This window comes from Salvelinus alpinus, chromosome 28 (assembly GCF_045679555.1).
Source record: "Salvelinus alpinus chromosome 28, SLU_Salpinus.1, whole genome shotgun sequence".
NCBI classification, from domain to species: Eukaryota; Metazoa; Chordata; class Actinopteri; order Salmoniformes; family Salmonidae; genus Salvelinus; species Salvelinus alpinus.
Genome location: NC_092113.1, coordinates 27,223,976 through 27,246,261, shown reverse-complemented (window position 1 = coordinate 27,246,261; position 22,286 = coordinate 27,223,976). Strand labels below are relative to the sequence as shown.

Genomic DNA, 22,286 nt, shown 5'->3' with positions numbered 1-22,286 from the left:
TGTTTAACTTGGGTCAAACATTTCAGGTAACCTTCCACAAGCTTCCCACAATAAGTTGGGTGAATTTTGGCCCATTCCTGCTGACAGAGCTGGTGTAACTGAGTCAGGTTTGTAGGCCTCCTTGCTCGCACACGCTTTTTCAGTTCTGCCCACAAATTTTCTACAGGATTGAGGTCAGGGCTTTGTGATGGCCACTCCAATACCTTGAATTTGTTGTCCTTAAGCCATTTTGCCACAACTTTGGAAGTATGCTTGGGGTCATTGTCCATTTGGAAGACCCATTTTCATCCAAGCTTTAACTTCCTGACTGATGTCTTGAGATGATGCTTCAATATATTTACATACTTTCCTGCCTCATGATGCCATCTATTTTATGAGGTGCATCAGTCCCTCCTGCAGCAAAGCACCCCCACAACATGTTGATGCCACCCCCGTGCGTCACGGTTGGGATGGTGTTCTTCGGCTTGCAAGCATCCCCCTTTGTCCTCCAAACATAACGATGCTCATTATGCCCAAACAGTTCTATTTTAGTTTCATCAGACCAGAGGACATTTCTCCAAAAAGTACAATATTTGTCCCCATGTGCAGTTGCAAACCGTAGTCTGGCTTATTTATGGCGGTCTTGGAGCAGTGGCTTCTTCCTTGATGAGCGGCCTTTCAGGTTTTGTTGATATAGGACTTGTTTTACTGTGGATATAGATACTTTTGTACCTGTTTCCTCCAGCATCTTCACAAGGTCCTTTGCTGTTGTTCTGGGATTGATCTGCACTTTTCGCACTAAAGTACGTTCATCTCTAGGAGACAGAACGCGTCTCCTTCCTGAGCTGTATGATGGCTGCGTGGTCCCATGGTGTTTATACTTGCATACTTTTGTTTGTACAGATGAACATGGTACCTTCAGGTGTTTGGAAATTGCTCCCAAGGATGAACCAGACTTGTGGAGGTCTACAATTTGTTTTCTGATGTCTTGGCTGATTTCTTTTGATTTTCCCATGATGTCAAGCAAAGAGGCGCTGAGTTTGAAGGTAGGCCATGAAATACATCCACAGGTGCGCCTCCAATTGACTCAAATGATGGCAATTAGCCTATCAGAAGCTTTTAAAGCCATGACATCATTTTCTGGAATTTTCAAAGCTGTTTAATGGAACAGTCAACTCAGTGTATGTAAACTTCTGACCCACTGGAATTGTGATACAGTGAATTATAAGTGAAATAATCTTTCTGTAAGCAATTGTTGGAAAAATTACTTGTGTCATGCACAAAGTGGATGTCCTAACCGACTTGCCAAAACTATAGTTTAACAAGAAATTTGTTAGTGGTTGAAAAACAAGTTTTATTGACTCCAACCTAAGTGTATGTAAACTTCCAACTTCAACTGTATCAGTCCCGTATCAGAACATTTACCTCTCTCTCATATCAATTATTTAGCAGACGCTCTTATCCAGAGTAATTAGTGTTAAGTGCCTTGTTCAAGGGCACACCAACAGATTTTTCACCTAGTCAGCTCAGGGATTCAAACCAGTGACCTTTCAGTTACTGGCCCAACGCACTTAACCGCAAGACTACCTGCCGTCCCTTTTATGTACTTTTCCTCTCCCTCATAGTTTACAGCAGTATCACACTCCCTTCTCCCCAGGGCGGACACAGCTATGTAGAGGAGTGGGATAGGTTCAGGATAGGTTCAGCAGCCATATAGTGTACTGAGAGCCTTTTTGTACAGTCATTTGCTATTGCTTGGTGGGGTGCATGAAAGGGAATAGAGAAAAGGGCTGCAGGGCTCACAGCAGAGGAGGCTTAAAGCAGTGGATTTTTCCATGCAACTGTGGCAGGTGCTGCTGCGTATATGGTATTAGTCCTTAGGGCAAAAGTGTCAGCCTCCTCAACCCAAATCCAAAGCCTACCACCTATAACCTTTTAGGATGTGAGAGGCAAGTGAGAAAAGGCTAATTGTTGTAATTCTGCCAAATAAATGGAGGTATAGAGCACTGTATTTATTGAAATTTGATTATCCAAAAGGTCACTTCAATCATGGCATGGCGATACAGCTATCAAATCCTTTGAAGTTTATAGCGGAGCACTGGCAGTGCTGTTGAGGTCCTTACACGTCACCCCAGTTATATCCATTTAAACCAGTCAGAAAGTGGGAAACTGCTTCATAATGGCTACTATTGAACTGAGGTACCAAAGAGATATTGACGTGGCAATGCATTCAAATAAAAGTTATGTGTTAATGGTTCATCTGCTTTTGTCCCGTGAGATCAATTACAGTGAATCATTAAAACAAGATGCTGGTAGGCTTATTGTATCTTCCAAAAAATATTTGCTATTACAATTTTGTCTCTTAAAATGTAATGGTTGACTGGCTTGCTTGATCTTCAAATGTCATGTCAAATATCATGTCTTGGTACATCTTGTTTTTCTTTATGGTTAATTTTTTATTTGTTTTATTTTATTTCACCTTTATTTAACCAGGTAGGCTAGTTGAGAACAAGTTCTCATTTGCAACTGCGACCTGGCCAAGATAAAGCATAGCAGTGTGAACAGACAACACAGAGTTACACATGGAGTAAACAATAAACAAGTCAATAACATGGTAGAAAAAAAAGAGAATCTATATACAATGTGTGCAAAAGGCATGAGGTAGGCAATAAATCGAATAATTACAATTTAGCAGATTAACACTGGAGTGATAAATCGTCAGATGATCATGTGCAAGAAGAGATACTGGTGTGCAAAAGAGCAGAAAAGTAAATAAATAAAAGCAGTATGGGGGGTGAGGTAGGTAAATTGGGTGGGTAGTTTACAGATGGACTATGTACAGCTGCAGCGATCGGTTAGCTGCTCGGATAGCAGATTTTTAAAGTTGTTGAGGGAGATAAAAGTCTCCAACTTCAGAGATTTTTGCAATTCGTTCCAGTCGCAGGCAGCAGAGAACTGGAAGGAAAGGCGTCCAAATGAGGTTTTGGCTTTAGGGATGATCAGTGAGATACACCTGCTGGAGCGCGTGTTGCGGGTGGGTGTAGCCATCGTGACCAGTGAACTGAGATAAGGCGGCACTTTACCTAGCATAGCCTTGTAGATGACCTGGAGCCAGTGGGTCTGACGACGAACATGTAGCGAGGGCCAGCCGACTAGGGCATACAGGTCGCAGTGGTGGGTCGTATAAGGTGCTTTAGTAACAAAACGAATGGCACTGTGATAAACTGCATCCAGTTTGCTGAGTAGAGTATTGGAAGCTATTTTGTAGATGACATCGCCGAAGTCGAGGATCGGTAGGATAGTCAGTTTTACTAGGGTAAGTTTGGCGGCGTGAGTGAAGGAGGCTTTGTTGCGGAATAGAAAGCCGATTCTTGATTTGATTTTGGATTGGAGATGTTTGATATGAGTCTGGAAGGAGAGTTTGCAGTCTAGCCAGACACCTAGGTACTTATAGATGTCCACATATTCTAGGTCGGAACCGTCCAGGGTGGTGATGCTAGTCGGGCGTGCGGGTGCAGGCAGCGAACGGTTGAAAAGCATGCATTTGGTTTTACTAGCGTTTAAGAGCAGTTGGAGGCCGCGGAAGGAGTGTTGTATGGCATTGAAGCTCGTTTGGAGGTTAGATAGCACAGTGTCCAAGGAAGGGCCGGAAGTATATAGAATGGTGTCGTCTGCGTAGAGGTGGATCAGGGAATCGCCCGCAGCAAGAGCAACATCATTGATGTATACAGAGAAAAGAGTCGGCCCGAGAATTGAACCCTGTGGTACCCCCATAGAGACTGCCAGAGGACCGGACAACATGCCCTCCGATTTGACACACTGAACTCTGTCTGCAAAGTAGTTGGTGAACCAGGCAAGGCAGTCATTAGAAAAACCGAGGCTACTGAGTCTGCCGATAAGAATATGGTGATTGACAGAGTCGAAAGCCTTGGCCAGGTCGATGAAGACGGCTGCACAGTAATGTCTTTTATCGATGGCGGTTATGATATCGTTTAGTACCTTGAGCGTGGCTGAGGTGCACCCATGACCGGCTCGGAAACCGGATTGCACAGCGGAGAAGGTACGGTGGGATTCGAGATGGTCAGTGATCTGTTTGTTGACTTGGCTTTCGAAGACCTTAGATAGGCAGGGCAGGATGGATATAGGTCTGTAACAGTTTGGGTCCAGGGTGTCTCCCCCTTTGAAGAGGGGGATGACCGCGGCAGCTTTCCAATCCTTGGGGATCTCAGATGATACGAAGGAGAGGTTGAACAGGCTGGTGATAGGGGGTGCGACAATGGCGGCGGACAGTTTCAGAAATAGGGGGTCCAGATTGTCAAGCCCAGCTGATTTGTATGGGTCCAGGTTTTCCAGCTCTTTCAGAACATCTGCTATCTGGATTTGGGTAAAGGAGAAGCTGGGGAGGCTTGGGCGAGTAGCAGCGGGGGGGGCGGGGCTGTTGGCCAAGGTTGGAGTCGCCAGGAGGAAGGCATGGCCAGCCATTGAGAAATGCTTGTTGAAGTCTTCGATTATCACGGATTTATCGGTGGTGACCGTGTTACCTAGCCTCAGTGCAGTGGGCAGCTGGGAGGAGGTGCTCTTGTTCTCCATGGACTTTACAGTATCCCAGAACTTTTTGGAGTTAGAGCTACAGGATGCAAATTTCTGCTTGAAAAAGCTGGCCTTTGCTTTCCTGACTGACTGCGTGTATTGGTTCCTGACTTCCCTGAACAGTTGCATATCGCGGGGGCTCTTCGATGCTATTGCAGTTCGCCACAGGATGTTTTTGTGCTGGTCGAGGGCAGTCAGGTCTGGAGTGAACCAAGGGCTATATCTGTTCTTGGTTCTGCATTTTTTGAACGGAGCATGCTTGTCTAATATGGTGAGGAAGTAACATTTAAAGAATGACCAGGCATCCTCAACTGACGGGATGAGGTCAATATCCTTCCAGGGTACCCGGGCCAGGTCGATTAGAAAGGCCTGCTCGCAGAAGTGTTTTAGGGAGCGTTTGACAGTGATGAGGGGTGGTCGTTTGACCGCAGACCCGTGGCGGATACAGGCAATGAGGCAGTGATCGCTGAGATCTTGATTGAAGACAGCAGAGGTGTATTTGGAGGGCAGGTTGGTCAGGATAATGTCTATTAGGGTGCCCATGTTTACGGATTTAGGGTTGTACCTGGTGTGTTCCTTGATGATTTGTGTGAGATTGAGGGCATCAAGCTTGGATTGTAGGACTGCCGGGGTGTTAAGCATATCCCAGTTTAGGTCACCTAACAGAACAAACTCTGAAGCTAGATGGGGAGCGATCAATTCACAGATGGTGTCCAGGGCACAGCTGGGAGCTGAGGGGGGTCGGTAGCAGGCGGCAACAGTGAGAGACTTATTTCTGGAGAGATTAATTTTTAAAATTAGAAGTTCGAACTGTTTGGGCATAGACCTGGAAAGTATGACAGAACTTTGCAGGCTATCTCTGCAGTAGATTGCAACTCCTCCCCCTTTGGCAGTTCTATCTTGACGGAAAGTGTTATAGTTGGGTATGGAAATCTCAGAATTTTTGGTGGCCTTCCTAAGCCAGGATTCGGACACGGCAAGGACATCAGGGTTGGCAGAGTGTGCTAAAGCGGTGAGTAAGGCAAACTTAGGGAGGAGGCTTCTGATGTTGACATGCATGAGGCCAAGGCTTTTTCGATCACAGAAGTCAACAAATGAGGGTGACTGGGGACATGCAGGGCCTGGGTTTACCTCCACATCACCTGAGGAACAGAGGAGTAGTAGGATGAGGGTGCGGCTAAAGGCTATCAAAACTGGTCGCCTAGAGCGTTGGGGACAAAGAATAAAAGGAGCAGATTTATGGGCGTGGTAGAATAGATTCTGGGCATAATGTGCAGACAGGGGTATGGTGGGGCGCGGGTACAGCGGAGGCAAGCCCAGGCACTGGGTGATGATAAGAGAGGTTGTATCTCTGGACATGCTGGTCTCAATGGGTGAGGTCACCGCATGTGTGGGGGGTGGGACAAAGGAGGTATCAGAGGTACGGAGAGTGGAACTACAGGGTCCATTGCAAACCAAAACAATGATAATGATAACTAGCCTGAACAACAGTATGCAAGGCATATTGATATTTGAGAGAGACATACAATAAGGCATAAAGTGATTGCAGGTCTTGATTGGGAGAGCTAGCTAAAACAACAGGTAAGATAACAGCAGCAATAACAGGGTGCTAGTCTAACACAGCAACAACAGGTAAAAATGGCGACGACTAGGCAGAGAGGGTCGGATTAACTACACACAGATCCTGAGTTAAAGCACAGAGCCGACAGATAAAACACAAATAAACAGAATGGAGTACCGTGAGTTAATGGACAGTCAAGCATGCATCAGCTATGTAGCCAAGTGATCATAGTGTCCAGGGGGCAGCCGTAGATGGAGCAGGGAGGCCTCCATTAAGCTAGCACGCGGCGTTTAAAGTTAGTAGCCCGGGGGGTGGTCTGCTCAGACGGAGGGGGTCTGCTCAGACGTGGTCGTGTCGACAGAGAATCCAAGCCGGATGGCGAAAGAGAGGTTGTGAATTGTAGAATTGTGTTTGCTAACTGGTGCTAGCTTCGTGGCAGTGGCGCTAGCTGCGCTAGCTGCAAGCTAGCTGTGAGGATCAGAAGTAGTGGCTCAGGGATTACGGCAGGAATCCGGCGTTGTTGTCGAGAGACAGTCCGATGCTGGTAAATTGGTGAGTAATATCCAGGCTAATAACAGGGCTGGTGTCTGTGCAGAAGGTAAAAGCTACTAGCAGCGGCAAAAAAATGGCTAAATTAGCTTGTAGCTGATTTAGACCAGTTGTGATGGATTGGCAGGGCTCTGTGTCGGCAAAAAAAAGGTCCAGTACAATTGGCAAAAGAGGTATTGTAGCCCAAGAATTCGCTGGTAGACCTCTTCGGCTAGCCGGCAAATGGGCCTAGCTCGAGGCTAGCTCAAGGCTAACTGGTGCTTGCTTCGGGACAGAGGTGTTAGCCAGTAGTAGCCACTCGGTTGCAGCTAGCTAGCTGTGATGATACGGTGTAATTGTCCAGAGCTTGCGTCAGGAATCCGGTGATGTGGTAGAGAAAAAGCAGTCCTATATGCTCTGGGTTGATATCGCGCTTGCAGACTGGCAGGTATTGGCCCGGTATTGAAGCTGGCTGTGTCCGAGTTGAGGGTGAAGACCGCAGCAGTGGCTAACTGACTACTAGCTAGTAGCTAGTTATCTGGCTAGCTTCTGAATGGGGTTACGGTTCTAAAGTATAAAAAAATAGCAGGTCCGTACCACATTGGGTGAGGCGGAATGTAGGAATGTATATTCAGTTCCTAGATGGAAAGTGAAATTAAAATATATACGAAATGTATACGAAAAATACGAAGACTATTTACACGGGACAAGACAAGACAAAGACACGTCCTACTGCTACGCCATCTTGGATTTAATAGTGATTGGTTGCTGCAGAATTATGTAGCTGGTGGGATTTGGATATGTAGATGAGAGTCAGTATGTCTCAACAATAGCTTCATTAGCTGTGATTCTGCTCCCGATGATTTATTGTGTTATTTTCACCGCCTGTTCCAAAGACAGACAGACAAGGAGATCCCCAGAGTCTAATTTATGAACTACCTCTGGTGCATTGGGAGCAAATTGAGCAATTCTATTTTGTGTGGTTTCCATTTTTGAGTCTGTAGCCAAACATACAATTAAGGTGTTTTGATTACAGTCTACATACAGTATGTGTTTCAGCATGTGTTTTATCTGTAACTGTTAGTTGAGTTGCTCAATGAAGAAGGGGTCAGGTTATCGGTCCAGGGATTACACAAGGATGTGTCATATTTTGTGGGGAGAGAAGCTTTCTAGTGTCCCATCTAAAGTCCCTTTTACCGGCTGCTCTCTTTCTATGAATTGTTTCCCGCTGGACCTTGTTCAGCTGCACACTGTATGATCCTGTTCTCATTTGGTTGAGGGGAATTCCCTTGGTCTGCTCTGTCTGTTGGCCATGGTGTTAGGGGAACTCTGTTATCTCTCACTGACGCTACAAACGTAGTCAGCACTGCAAATGTTTGCAGAGGTCTCTCCCCAAGAGATACATGGTTGGTTGCACATACAATACAAGGCTCCATTTAGTCTATAGACTAGAGTATAGACTGCCTGTGGGTTGGTTTGACTGACAGCTTCATCAAAGCTTTATCATAGGCTCCTCTCGACTCTCTCTCGGATGGATGGCTCACAGAGCAGTGGTATTATACATTATAATTGTTTTATTGTCATGATTCTCTTTTTCGGGTCACCAAAAAGCGTGCACTGGTGATATTCACATGTCAATAAAACCCCTCATCTGTCCACCTCTTCTGGCAATCAGTGCTGTGCTGAATCCTCGATTCCTCAGATGTAGCGTCACCATCATTGAAACACACCCAGAATATGGTGGCTGTGTGTATCCACCCTTGGGATTATCTTCCCGTCTCCTGTATCTGTGTCTCATTTGCAACTTTGACATAACTCCCTCTTCCCCCAGCCAGCATGCACAGGGTTCTCCCGCTCTATCTGATGTGCTTCCCATGGTGGTGCATCCCATTAGAGGGGATGTTTCAGCAGAGTGTTGCATACAGTAGTAATTAGGGAAGGATTTTGAAATCAAAACACTAATTGTGGTCGAATCAGAAGAGCGAAGGGAAATTACATTAACCGTGTCTCTCTGTTAGGGTCTCCTCTCTTCTGTGTGTGTGTGTGTGTGTGTGTGTGTGTGTGTGTGTGTGTGTGTGTGTGTGTGTGTGTGTGTGTGTGTGTGTGTGCACGTGTGTGTGCACGTGTGTGTGTGTGTGTGTCTGCCTGCTAGAGTCTCTTTTCTTCCATATCTTACATAACACCCAATCAGAGGGAATGATGTTGATCGGGTCCACTATTGTACAGCACAGTACTGTGCACTGTGCTGAGAGAACAGAGTGTTGTAACTTTAATGTGTTACAGAGTTAATGTTTAAGTTAATTAATTGAGCTGTATCTAAAGATATTTCTTTACTGTTATTTACATATGTAATTGTATTGGTTAGTATTGAATTACGCTTTTGACTGCAAGTTCCAGAATGCCTTGCGACAGGAAGTAGAGAGTGAACGCGCTAGTTAAGTGCAATTAACAGGTGATTACGTTTGGCTCCTTTGCGCTAGCATCTTAGCATTGCTTTGTAGAATCTAAAGTTGTTAAATGTAACGTGATCAAGAATTATTACTAAAAGAAGCTTTCATATCAAACCCGACGTCTCGAGTCATTACTTTGAAGATAGTTATTCTATATTTTGGTGCCGAAACCCGGGATATGAGCTGCGACGAAGAAGCGGCTGAAATGGCTGAGGAAGAACGTCGGAATGAAACCGAAAGAATGAGACGAAAGCGGGGTACCATTCGAAGTGCCACAACACGGATTTTGAATCAGATTGACGTGGAAATATCCCAGTCAAATCCGGATACCGATCACTTGAGTACATTGTTGGAATTGCTGTTAGCTAAGGAGAACAGTTTGTTTGAACTTGATGGTGGAATTGAACAGTTAACCCCATTGGACGGATTGGAGGCAGAGATTGCATGCACGGAGGATTACAAAGAGCGCGTTATCATGCTTAAGAGCCGTGCACAACGAGTGATAAAGAAAAACCAGGATCTCAATCCACTACCAGCACGGGTGAGTGACGCTAACTCAAACAGATCACAGAGACAATCAGTAAGGCTACCAAAGTTGATTATTGAGAAATTCTATGGAGATGTCAGTATGTGGCAGGAGTTTTGGAGTCAGTATGAGACTGCTATTCACAACAATGATTCACTGTGTAATAAAGAGAAGTTTACCTATCTGAAAACATATCTCACTGGACCAGCTGCAAAGGCAGTAGCAGGACTGATGTTAACAGACAGTAACTATGATGATGCAATCGCTCTACTCAAGAGCAGATTTGGAAGGAAAGATCTTGTGATTAGTGCTCATATGTCAAAGCTGCTGAATCTCACTCCTGTGAAGAAATCCTCTGATCTAAATGCATTGAGGCAGCTATATGATGAATGTGAAATTCAGATTAGGAGCCTGGAATCACTGGGTGTAGTGTCAGAAACCTATGGAAGCCTACTATGCCCAATCTTACTGCAGATGATTCCAGAGGACATAGCTCTTGACTATAGTCGTCAGAGGGGAGTAGATGATGAATGGAAAGTGTCTGAGATTGTCAGTTTCCTACAGAAGGAGGTTCAGAGCAGGGAGAGATCGCTACAAATGACAAGATCATGCAACCAACAGAAAGAGAGCAAACCATGGAACAAGTCATGCTTCTCCAATGAAATGAAAACAAAAAGACCCAACATGCCCTCTGCTGCAGCACTGCATACAGCCAGCCAGAAGGAACAAAACTGTCTATTCTGTGACAGTGCAGACCACAAATCAGAAAACTGCCCTGACCACAATATTGCTACACGCAAAGAGAAACTGAAGAAAATGGGAAGATGCTTTGTATGTTTAGGACAGAAACACATAGCAAAATTCTGTAAAGTCAAAGATGTGTCATGTGCAACATGTGGAAGCAGACATCACATTGCTGTGTGTACCGGTAAGAGGAGTGAGGTGCAACCCCCTACTGTTTCTGTAGATGCTGTTGTTTCCTCAGTTATTCCCCATTCAGTGAAGATGAAACCAGATGGACAGAACACTGTGTTGCTACAAACGGCAAAGGCATGGGTAGAAGGCCCATCGGGCAGGAAGATAGCTCGTTGCTTACTAGATGGAGGCAGTCAGAGAAGCTTCATACATGAAAACCTTGTGAAGGGCTTGAAGCTACCAGTAATCAGACAAGAGGCACTCACTCTTCACACGTTTGGCTCCTCTGCCCCAGCAACGTCCCAACGCAACACAGTGAAAGTCATCTTGGAGAATGTCTGGGACAAACAGCAGAGAATAGAGATAGAGGCAATTGAAACCCCACAAGTGTGCACAGCTGTGATGAAGGTTCCTGGTGAACAGATTCGACATGAGCTCAATAGAAAGGGACTGCAGCTCGCAGACTTTCCAGGAGATGACAATGATCCTGAACTCTCTGTCCTGATAGGAGCAGACTACTACTTGCAGATAGTATCAGGCAGAGTGGAGCGACTGACGGAGACGCTGGTTGCTTTAGAGAGCACCTTTGGATGGTCGGTGCAGGGACCCGTGTTCATGTCAAGTGTCGCCGAGGCAACTTGCATGTTCATCCCACTTGATGAAGACACACTAGTCTCCAAACAACTGCATGCATTCTGGGAGCTTGAGTCTGGGTATTATAAGCGAGAAAACACAGAACCCAGAGGAAACCGAGGCTCTACAGAGGTTCGAGGAAACAACCACCTTCAAAGATGGGCGATACCACGTGGAGTTGCCATGGAAACGAGAAATGCCAGAACTCAAAGACAACTATAGAATCGCCAAGAAACGGTTTGAAGGTCTGAAGAAAAGACTGAAGAAGGATGTGACGTTGTACAGCAGATACAATGAAGTGGTAGAGGACTACTTACAACAGGATATGGCAGAGGACGTGCCCAAGGACAACGCATCAAGTGCAGACAACGTAAAATACTACTTACCTCACCATGCAGTACTCCGAGAAGATAAGGTGACAACAAAACTGAGAGTGGTGTTTGATGCCTCGTCCCATGAAGATGGCTGTCCATCCCTCAATGACTGTCTACTCACAGGACCGAACCTGAATCCGGATCTGCTTAGCGTTCTGATAAAGTTCAGACTACATGAGATCGCATTCATGGCAGACATCAAGAAAGCTTTCCTGCAGATATCCCTAGCAGAGAGAGACAGAGACGCCGTGAGATTTCTATGGCTCACAGGCCCACCAAGGGGAGAAAATGAAGAGGAGCTGCGTGTGCTGAGGATGAAAAGAGTGGTATTTGGAGCTTCCCCAAGTCCATTTTTGCTGGCAGCTACAATCAGGAAGCAACTGAAACAATATGAAACAGAACAACCAGAAGTTGTAGAGATACTGAGAGAGTCACTCTATGTAGATGATTTCATTGCAAGTTCACGCAATGTTGAAGAGGCTTACCTTGTGACAACTGCAAAGCGAATGTTGTCGATTGCAGGCATGGACCTCTGCAAATGGATGACCAATTCTCCTGAATTGAAAACGAAATGGGAGGAGAGTACGACAACTGACCACCCGTTGACGCTAGAAACACAAGGATTAGTGCTGAAGGTTTTAGGTTTAGTATGGAGACCGGAAACAGATGACTTTGTGTTTGACCTCAGGCCGCTACTGAGCATTCTAAAGCAAAAGGAAAACACAAAGAGAAGTGTTCTGCAGTCGTCTGCACGTATCTTCGACCCTCTTGGTTTCCTGACACCCTTCACCATCAGGATCAAGTGCATGTTCCAGGAAATGTGGGAGAGGGGACTCAGCTGGGACGAAGAATTACCACCTGATCTGACACGAGAATGGCAACAGTGGTGTTCAGAACTACCCCAGTTACACCAGCTCACCATACCAAGGTGGTACAGAACAGACATGCGGCCACATAATAGCCACACCCTGAAACTACACGTGTTCTGTGATGCAAGTGAAAGGGCTTACAGTGCAGTAGCTTACTTGCAAGGTGAATCACAAGACAGGGAAACAACAAGTCTAGTCGCATCCAAGTCCAGGGTAGCCCCACTCAAGAAAATGACGCTGCCACGCCTGGAGCTCATGGGAGCTGTGATTGGAGCGAGACTAGCAAACAACTTGATGACCACACTGAAAATGGAAGAAAAACAGATCAAAATGTGGACAGACTCGATGATCGTGCTGCATTGGATTTGCAGCTCAGCTCAGAAATGGAAACAGTTTGTTGCGAACAGAGTGACGGAGATCCAGTCCTTGACCAATCCAGAGTCATGGTCACATATTGAAGGGAAAACTAATCCAGCTGACCTCCCTACAAGAGGACAAACTGTTCGAAACTTGATACAGAGCGAGCTATGGTGGAATGGACCCAGAATTCTGATATCACCCAATCAGTCCGAAGAGACTGATGATAACAAGGTTCCGGAAGAGGTGAATATAGAACTCAAGTCCAGCTGCCAGGTTTCTGTACAACTCGCAGCAAACAGCACAGACATCCCTGAACCTGTGTTGGAGCTTGAAAGGTACAGCAAACTGAAAAGAGTGTTCAGAGTCACCGCCTGGATAAAGAGATTCATAGCCAATGCTCGTACAACCATAAAGATACAAGGTGAACTGACTGCTGACGAACTGTTCGATGCAGAAAAGTACTGGATTAAGGTAACACAACAACAGAGTTTTGGACAGGAGATCAAAATACTGAAGGCAGGAAAAAGCCTAAACAATGACTGTAAAATCAGAGAACTGAAACCGTTCCTGGACGAACACGAACTACTCAGTGTAGGAGGAAGACTGCAACAGTCCAGCTTCACATTCAGAGAGCAGCACCCATGGGTTCTGCCCAACAAGTACAGATACTCAGAAATGCTGATACAGTACCACCATGAGCAGGTGATGCATTCTGGAGCAAGAGACACTCTAGTACAAATCAGGGAGCGATACTGGATCTTGCGTGCTAGGCAGCTAGTCAAGAGTACAGTGGCAAGATGTATAGTGTGTAAAAGATTCAAGGCAAGGGCCGGACAGCAGGTCACTGCGCCTTTACCAAAAGACAGAATAACGGAATCGCCACCATTTGAAGTCACAGGTGTGGATTTTGCAGGACCGCTCTATGTGAAAGAAAATGGGTCTGTGAAGAAGTCATACATTGCACTGTTCACTTGTGCTGTAACCAGAGCAGTGCATTTGGAACTGGTCTCAGATCAGTCAACAGAGAAATTCCTTTTAGCTCTAAAAAGATTAATCTCAAGGAGAGGATTATGCAAGGTAATCTACTCAGACAATGCAAAAACGTTCAAGAGAGCTGATCAGGACTTGAAAGAGCTGTGGAAGGCAATCGAAGAGCCCCAACTCTTGGCTTTCTTCTCAGAAAGGGGCATCACCTGGAGGTTCATCGCCGAGCGAGCAGCCTGGTGGGGCGGATTCTGGGAAAGACTTGTCAGGTCAGTGAAAACATGCCTGCGAAAGGTTCTTGGGAGAGCTTCACTCAACTTTGAAGAGATGTGCACAGTCCTGACAGAGGTTGAAGCTATTCTAAATTCTAGGCCTCTGACCTTCGTGCACAATGAAGTGGATGAACCACAACCCCTGACCCCAGCACACTTCCTGGTGGGTAAACGACTAACCTCTTTGCCTCCAAAGCCATTTCCAGCTGACACTCAGCACCCAACGCTAAACAAGGAGGACATGACACGCAGATGGAAGTACAGGCAGAGACTTGTGACCAGTTTCTGGAACAGTTGGCGAAGAGACTACTTGCTGGATCTAAAGTCAGCACACCGCTGTGATACACCACAGCCCACCCCACTGAAAGCGGGTGACGTTGTACTCATTGGAGAAGATAACACACCCAGACAAACCTGGAAACTAGGAAAGATTGAGGAACTGTTTCCAGGCCGAGATGGCCTAGTTAGATCATGTTCAGTTCGTACTGTTTCAGGGACTTTGTTGAGGAGACCTATTCAGTTGATATACTGCCTAGAGATCTAGATGAACACAGTTGTTCATCGGGGGGGGAGGATGTTGTAACTTTAATGTGTTACAGAGTTAATGTTTAAGTTAATTAATTGAGCTGTATCTAAAGATATTTCTTTACTGTTATTTACATATGTAATTGTATTGGTTAGTATTGAATTACGCTTTTGACTGCAAGTTCCAGAATGCCTTGCGACAGGAAGTAGAGAGTGAACGCGCTAGTTAAGTGCAATTAACAGGTGATTACGTTTGGCTCCTTTGCGCTAGCATCTTAGCATTGCTTTGTAGAATCTAAAGTTGTTAAATGTAACGTGATCAAGAATTATTACTAAAAGAAGCTTTCATATCAAACCCGACGTCTCGAGTCATTACTTTGAAGATAGTTATTCTATACAGAGAGAATTACAGAGATAGAGAATAGCAGCTACAATCAAAGAAAGGAGCACATCAGGGGAGGACTTATTGGTCTGGAGCTCTGGACCTGTATGATTGTGCTGTGAGGCAGAGAGATCATAAAAAATAGAATATAGTCAGACAATCAAAGAAAGAAGCAAGACAAGAACAGTAACTTTAGTGGTGAGAACCTTGCTTTCACATCAGTTGGTTTGATATCTCTCTGTAGAGCACTCAGCGTAGAAACATCACTTTTGTGGTTGTTGTCCCTGTGGTTTTAATTTGAATGTGTTATGAAACAGGTAGTGGTTTTAATTTGAACGTGTTATGAAACAGGTAGTGGTTTTAATTTGAACGCGTTATGAAACCGGAGCCAGGGAGATTTATCAAAGATGAGATCTTGGCTGGAGTCCCACACTGGCAACCAGTCAAGATATGGGAGCTGTCTCCCCGTTGTCACATCATTTTCAAACAACTTTTCAGGCTGATATTTGGCTCACACAGCCTTGGAATGACATTTTTTTAGCTAGGTTTCTCAGGATTAGGCAGCAGGAGAGATAACAGACAGTAGTAGCAGCGTATGTGAGGAGTAGTAAGTGTGTGTGTGGCGACAGTGTGCCTGTGAGTAGGTGTGAGTGTGTGGGTAGAGTCCAGTGGGTGTGCATAGAGTCAAAAAATAGTTAGTGCAGAAAGGGTCAATGCAGATAGTCCAGGTAGCTATTTTGTTAACTATTTAGCATTCTTATAGCTTGGGGTTAGAAGTTGTTCAGGAGCCTTTTGGTCCCAGACTTAGCGCTCTGGTACCACTTGCCGTGCGGTAGCAGAGAGAACAGAAACAACAGTCTATGACTTGACATCACCTGGTGTAGAGGTCCTGGATGGCAGAGAGTTCGTCGCCAGTGATGTATTGGTCCGTACGCACAACCCTCTGTAGTGTCTTGTGGTCAGATGCCGAGCAGTTGCCATACCAAGCGGTGATGCAGCCAGTCAAGATGCTCTCAATGTTGCAGCTGTATAACTTTTTTAGGGCCCATGGCAAATCTTTTCAGCCCCCTGAGGTGTTGTTGGGCCCTTTTCTTGACTGTGTTGGTGTCTTTGGACCATGATACATCCTTAGCGATTTGGACACAGAGGAACTTGAAAGGAACTTGAAGATCTCTACCCGCTCCACTACAGCCCGTCAATATGAATGAGGGCGTGTTCGGCCATCTGTTTCCTGTAGTCCACGACAAGCTCCTGTGTCTTGCCGACGTTGAGGGAGAGGTTATTGTCCTGGCACCACACTGCCAGGTCTCTGAACTCGCTATAGGCTGTCTCATCGTTGTTGGTGATCAGGCCCACCACCGTTGTTTCATCTGCAATCTTGATGATGGTGTTGGAGTCGTGTGTGGCCACACAGTCGTGGGTGAACAGGGAGTACTACTTCCGGCGCCGACCGAGATGGCCGCCTCGCTTCGCGTTCCTAGGGAACTATGCAGTATTTTGTTTTTTTATGTGTTATTCCTTACATTGGTACCCCAGGTAATCTTAGGTTTCATTACATACAGTCGGGAGGAACTACTGAATATAAGAGCAACGTCAACTCACCATCGTTACAACCAGGAATATGACTCTCCCGAAGAGGATCCTGTGTTTTGCCTTCCACCCAATACAATGGATCTGATCCCAGCCGGTGACCCTAAACAACGACGCCGAAAAAGGGGCAAACGAAGCGGTCTCCTGGTCAGGCTTCGGAGACGGGCACATCGCGCTCCACTCCCTAGCATACTACTCGCCAATGTCCAGTCTCTTGACAATAAGGTTGATGAAATCCGAGCAAGGGTAACATTCCAGAGAGACATCAGGGATTGTAACGTTCTTTGCTTCACGGAAACATGGCTCACTCAAGAGACGCTAACGGAGTCGGTGCAGCCAGCTGGTTTCTTCACGCATCGCGCCGACAGAAACAAACATCTTTCTGGTAAGAAGAGGGGCGGGGGTGTATGCCTTATGATCAACGAGACGTGGTGTGATCATAACAACATACAGGAACTCAAGTCATTCTGTTCACCAGATTTAGAATTCCTCACAATCAAATGTCGACCGCATTATCTACCAAGGGAATTCTCTTCGATTATAATCACAGCCGTATATATCCCCCCCAAGCAGACACATCGATGGCCCTGAACGAACTTTATCTGACTCTTTGTAAACTGGAAACCACACACCCTGAGGCTGCATTCATCGTAGCTGGGGATTTTAACAAGGCTAATCTGAAAACAAAACTCCCTAAATTCTATCAGCGTATCGATTGTGCTACCAGGGCTGGTAAAACCTTGGATCATTGTTATACTAACTTCCGTGAGGCATATAAGGCCCTTCCCCGCCCTCCTTTCGGAAAAGCTGACCACGACTCCATTTTGTTGCTTCCAGCCTACAAACAGAAACTAAAACAGCAAGCTCCCGCGCTCAGATCTGTTCAACGCTGGTCCGACCAATCTGATTCCACGCTTCAAGACTGCTTCGATCACGTGGATTGGGATATGTTCCGCATTGCGTCCAACAACAACATTGACGAATACGCTGATTCGGTGAGCGAGTTCATTAGAAAGTGCATTGACGATGTCGTACCCACAGCAACGATTAAAACATTCCCAAACCAGAAACCGTGGATTGATGGCAGCATTCGCGTGAAACTGAAAGCGCGAACCACTGCTTTTAACCAGGGCAAGGTAACCGGAAACATGACCGAATACAAACAGTGTAGCTATTCCCTCCGCAAGGCAATCAAACAAGCTAAGTCCCAGTATAGAGACAAAGTAGAGTCGCAATTCAACAGCTCAGACACAAGAGGTATGTGGCAGGGTCTACAGTCAATCACGGATTACAAAAAGAAAACCAGCCCCGTCGCGGACCAGGATGTCTTGCTCCCAGACAGACTTAATAACTTTTTTGCTCGCTTTGAGGACAATACAGCGCCACTGACACGGCCCGCTACCAAAACCTGCGGGCTCTCCTTCACTGCAGCCGAGGTGAGTAAAACATTTAAACGTGTTAACCCTCGCAAGGCTGCAGGCCCAGACGGCATTCCCAGCCGCGTCCTCAGAGCATGCGCAGACCAGCTGGCTGATGTGTTTACGGACATATTCAATCAATCCTTATCCCAGTCTGCTGTTCCCACATGCTTCAAGAGGGCCACCATTGTTCCTGTTCCCAAGAAAGCTAAGGTAACTGAGCTAAACGACTACCGCCCCGTAGCACTCACTTCCGTCATCATGAAGTGCTTTGAGAGACTAGTCAAGGACCATATCACCTCCACCCTACCTGACACCCTAGACCCACTCCAATTTGCTTACCGACCCAATAGGTCCACAGACGACGCAATCGCAACCACACTGCACACTGCCCTAACCCATCTGGACAAGAGGAATACCTATGTGAGAATGCTGTTCATCGACTACAGCTCAGCATTTAACACCATAGTACCCTCCAAACTCGTCATCAAGCTCGAGACCCTGGGTCTCGACCCCGCCCTGTGAAACTGGGTCCTGGACTTCCTGACGGGCCGCCCCCAGGTGGTGAGGGTAGGTAACAACATCTCCACCCCGCTGATCCTCAACACTGGGGCCCCACAAGGGTGCGTTCTGAGCCCTCTCCTGTACTCCCTGTTCACCCACGACTGCGTGGCCATGCACGCCTCCAACTCAATCATCAAGTTTGCGGACGACACTACAGTGATAGGCTTGATTACCAACAACGACGAGATGGCCTACAGGGAGGAGGTGAGGGCCCTCGGAGTGTGGTGTCAGGAAAATAATCTCACACTCAACGTCAACAAAACAAAGGAGATGATTGTGGACTTCAGGAAACAGCAGAGGGAGCACCCCCCTATCCACATCGACGGGACAGTAGTGGAGAAGGTGGAAAGTTTTAAGTTCCTCGTGTATACATCACGGACAAACTGAATTGGTCCACCCACACAGACAGCGTTGTGAAGAAGGCGCAGCAGCGCCTCTTCAACCTCAGGAGGCTGAAGAAATTCGGCTTGTCACCAAAACCACTCACAGACTTCTACAGATGCACAATCGAGAGCATCCTGTCGGGCTGTATCACCGCCTGGTACGGCAACTGCTCCTCCCACAACCGTAAGGCTCTCCAGAGGGTAGTGAGGTCTGCACAACGCATCACCGGGGGCAAACTACCTGCCCTCCAGGACACCTACACCACCCAATGTCACAGGAAGGCCATAAAGGAAGGCCATCATCAAGGACAACAACCACCCGAGCCACTGCCTGTTCACCCCGCTATCATCCAGAAGGCGAGGTCAGTACAGGGGCATCAAAGCAGGGACCGAGAGACTGAAAAACAGCTTCTATCTCAAGGCCATCAGACTGTTAAACAGCCACCACTAACATTTAGTGGCCGCTGCCAACATACTGACTCAACTCCAGCCACTTTAATAATGGGAATTGATGGAAATTATGTAAAAATTTGTCACTAGCCACTTTAAACAATGCCACTTAATATAATGTTTACATACCCTACATTACTCATCTCATATGTATATGTATATACTGTACTGTATATCATCCACTGCATCTTGCCATCTTTATGTAACACATGTATCACTAGCCACTTTAAACTATGCCACTTTATGTTTACATACCCTACATTACTCATCTCATATGTATAGACTGTACACTATACCATCTACTGCATCTTGCCTATGCCGTTCCGTACCATCACTCATTCATATATCTTTATGTACATATTCTTTATCCCTTTACACTTGTGTGTATAAGGTAGTAGTTGTGGAATTGTTAGGTTAGATTACTTGTTGGTTATTACTGCATTGTCGGAACTAGAAGCACAAGCATTTCGCTACACTCGCATTAACATCTGCTAACCATGTGTATGTGACAAATAAAATTTGATTTGATTTGAGTACAGGAGGGGACTAAGCACGCACCCCTGAGGGGCCCCCATGTTGAGGGTCAGCATGGTGGTTGTGCTGTTGCCTATCCTCACCACCTGGGGGTGGCCCATCAAGAAGTCTAAGATCCAGTTGAAGAGGGAGGTGTTCAGTCCCAGGGACCTTAGCTTAGTGATGAGCTTTGTGGGTACTATGCTGTTGAACTCTGAGCTGTGGTCCATGAACAGCATTTTCACGTAGGTGTTCCTTTTGTCCAGGTGGGAAAGGGAAGTGTGGAGTGCAATAGAGAGAGCGTCATCTGTGGATCTGTTCATGCGGTATGCAAATTGGAGTGGGTCCAGGGTTTCTGGGATGAGGGTGTTAATGTGAGCCATGCCCAGTCTTTTAAAGCATTTCATGGCTACAGATGTGAGTGCTACAGGGCGGTAGTCATTTAGATAGGTTACCTTGTTCTTGGGCACAAGGACTATGGTGGTCTGCTTGAAACATGTAGGTATTACAGACTGGGTCAGGGAGAGGTTGTAAATGTCAGTGAAGACACTTGTCAGCTGGTCAGAGCATGCGCTGAGCCTGCGGCCTGTTTAAAAGTCTTACTCACATCGACAATGGAGATCGTGGTCACACAGTCATCCAGAGCAGCTGGTGCTCTCATGCATGGTTCAGTGTTGCTTGCCTCAAAGCGAGCATATAAGTAATTTAGCTCGTTCGGTAGGCTTGCGTCACTGGGCAGCTCTCAGCTGGGTTTCCCTTTGTAATCCGTAATAGTTTGCAAGTCCTGCCACATCTGAAGAGTATCAGAGCTGGTGTAGTATTTGGTATTTTATTAGGATCCCCATTAGCTGTTGCAAAAGCAGTAGCTACTCTTCCTGGGCTACACACAAAACATGAAACATGATATACTGTACATGTGTTGAGTATTCTCTCTTAAAATTAGCCTATGAAGTGTGGAACTATGTACAGATATCATTCCCTTTCTGGTTCTACTGGTATCAATAATATGCTCCATGGCCCTTTTCTTGTTGTTATGTCAACTGTTTGATTTGACTTTTATGATTGTGTCTTTGTGTGATTGTGGTTTAAGTTTTTTCAGTATGTAGATAGGTGGAGAGCATGTGAGGATGGGGATTGTACATTGCATAAGTGGAGATGTGTGTGTGTGTCTGTGTGAGTGCAACAGTGGCTGTATAGTGGTGGTTCGGAGACAGCTGGTATAACACATGGCTGGATGGAGGATCAGCAATCTGTCAACCAGCAATCCCCATGGCTGTTCCCATCCTCCATCAAGGCCTGCGGGAAGGTGAGGGTGATGGAAAACAGCAGCCAGCCATGGCTCTGTTGCTTTGAGGACAGGGCCAGGCCATGAGGTTTATGGCTGCATTGTGATTGCGCTCTCACACTCCAATGAATATAATGCCCCGGTGTCTTGTCTCAGACAGCCACACACTATATATGAGGACTCTGGAATCGTCTGCAGTTGTATTTAATCGTGACTGATACTGTGGCTCCCTTATTCCAGTAGAGCTCTGAGGAGCATTGGAGGAGAATATACAGACTTAATATTCCTACAGCAGCTGTTTCTTGTACTGTTCCATCTTATTTATGTTTCACCTTGTGTTCTTGAACTTTTTGTTAAATTAATTCTCATCATCACACCTCATCATGTTGGTCTTCCAGGTAGCTAACTCACCTTTCATGGAACGTGCACCCTTCCCGCTCCCAACCCCTACCATGTACCCCATTAAAGCTGTTACAGGTGAAATGAGGCAACAGATTCGAGAAATTAAACCATGACAGAAATTATAGTCTGCAATCAATTAAACATTTTTCCCTGGCAAAGGAGAAGAACTCTAAATTACACATTTTTCTGTCATAGTGAGAGGCTGTACGAAACTCTTATTCCCCCAGAGACTCCCTGTTGCCTACACCGCAGATCTGCGTGTCTGAGAGAGAAACCCCTACTGTGAGGCTGTGGAAATGAAGCGGCACTAATGTTCTCTCCCTCAGCTGTGTGTGTGGACATTACACTCATCACTGTGTGTGTGTGTGTGTGTGTGTGTGTGTGTGTGTGTGTGTGTGTGTGTGTGTGTGCTTCTCTTGTTAGGACATGCATGCTTCAGCCGGTCCACCTCGGAACTGGAAGGGCATTGCAATCGCCATGATGGTGATCGTTGGTGTTCTATCACTGGTCATCCTTTCAGTCATCATGCTCACACCTGGTAAGATGAAACACACAATGGGGGAGGGAAGAGAAGGAATGGGGGAGGGAAGAGAAGGAATGGGGGAGGGAAGAGAAGGAATGGGGGAGGGAAGAGAAGGAATGGGGGAGGGAAAAGAAGAGAAGGAATGGGGGAGGGAAGAGAAGGAATGGGGAGGAAAAGAAAGATGTAGAGAAACAAATAGAGAAAAAGAAT

At 46.1% G+C, this 22,286-nt stretch overlaps 1 protein-coding gene across 1 annotated transcript in view; it reads left to right on the top strand.

The window, feature by feature from the left end:
- LOC139557578 (inactive dipeptidyl peptidase 10-like) overlaps positions 1–22,286 on the top strand; it is a 47,462-nt gene that overhangs the window by 2,142 nt on the left and 23,034 nt on the right. The window contains exon 2 of the mRNA XM_071372571.1: positions 21,977–22,091. Within this exon, the coding sequence (XP_071228672.1) occupies positions 21,977–22,091 (115 nt within the window). The remainder of the gene's footprint in view (positions 1–21,976; positions 22,092–22,286) is intronic.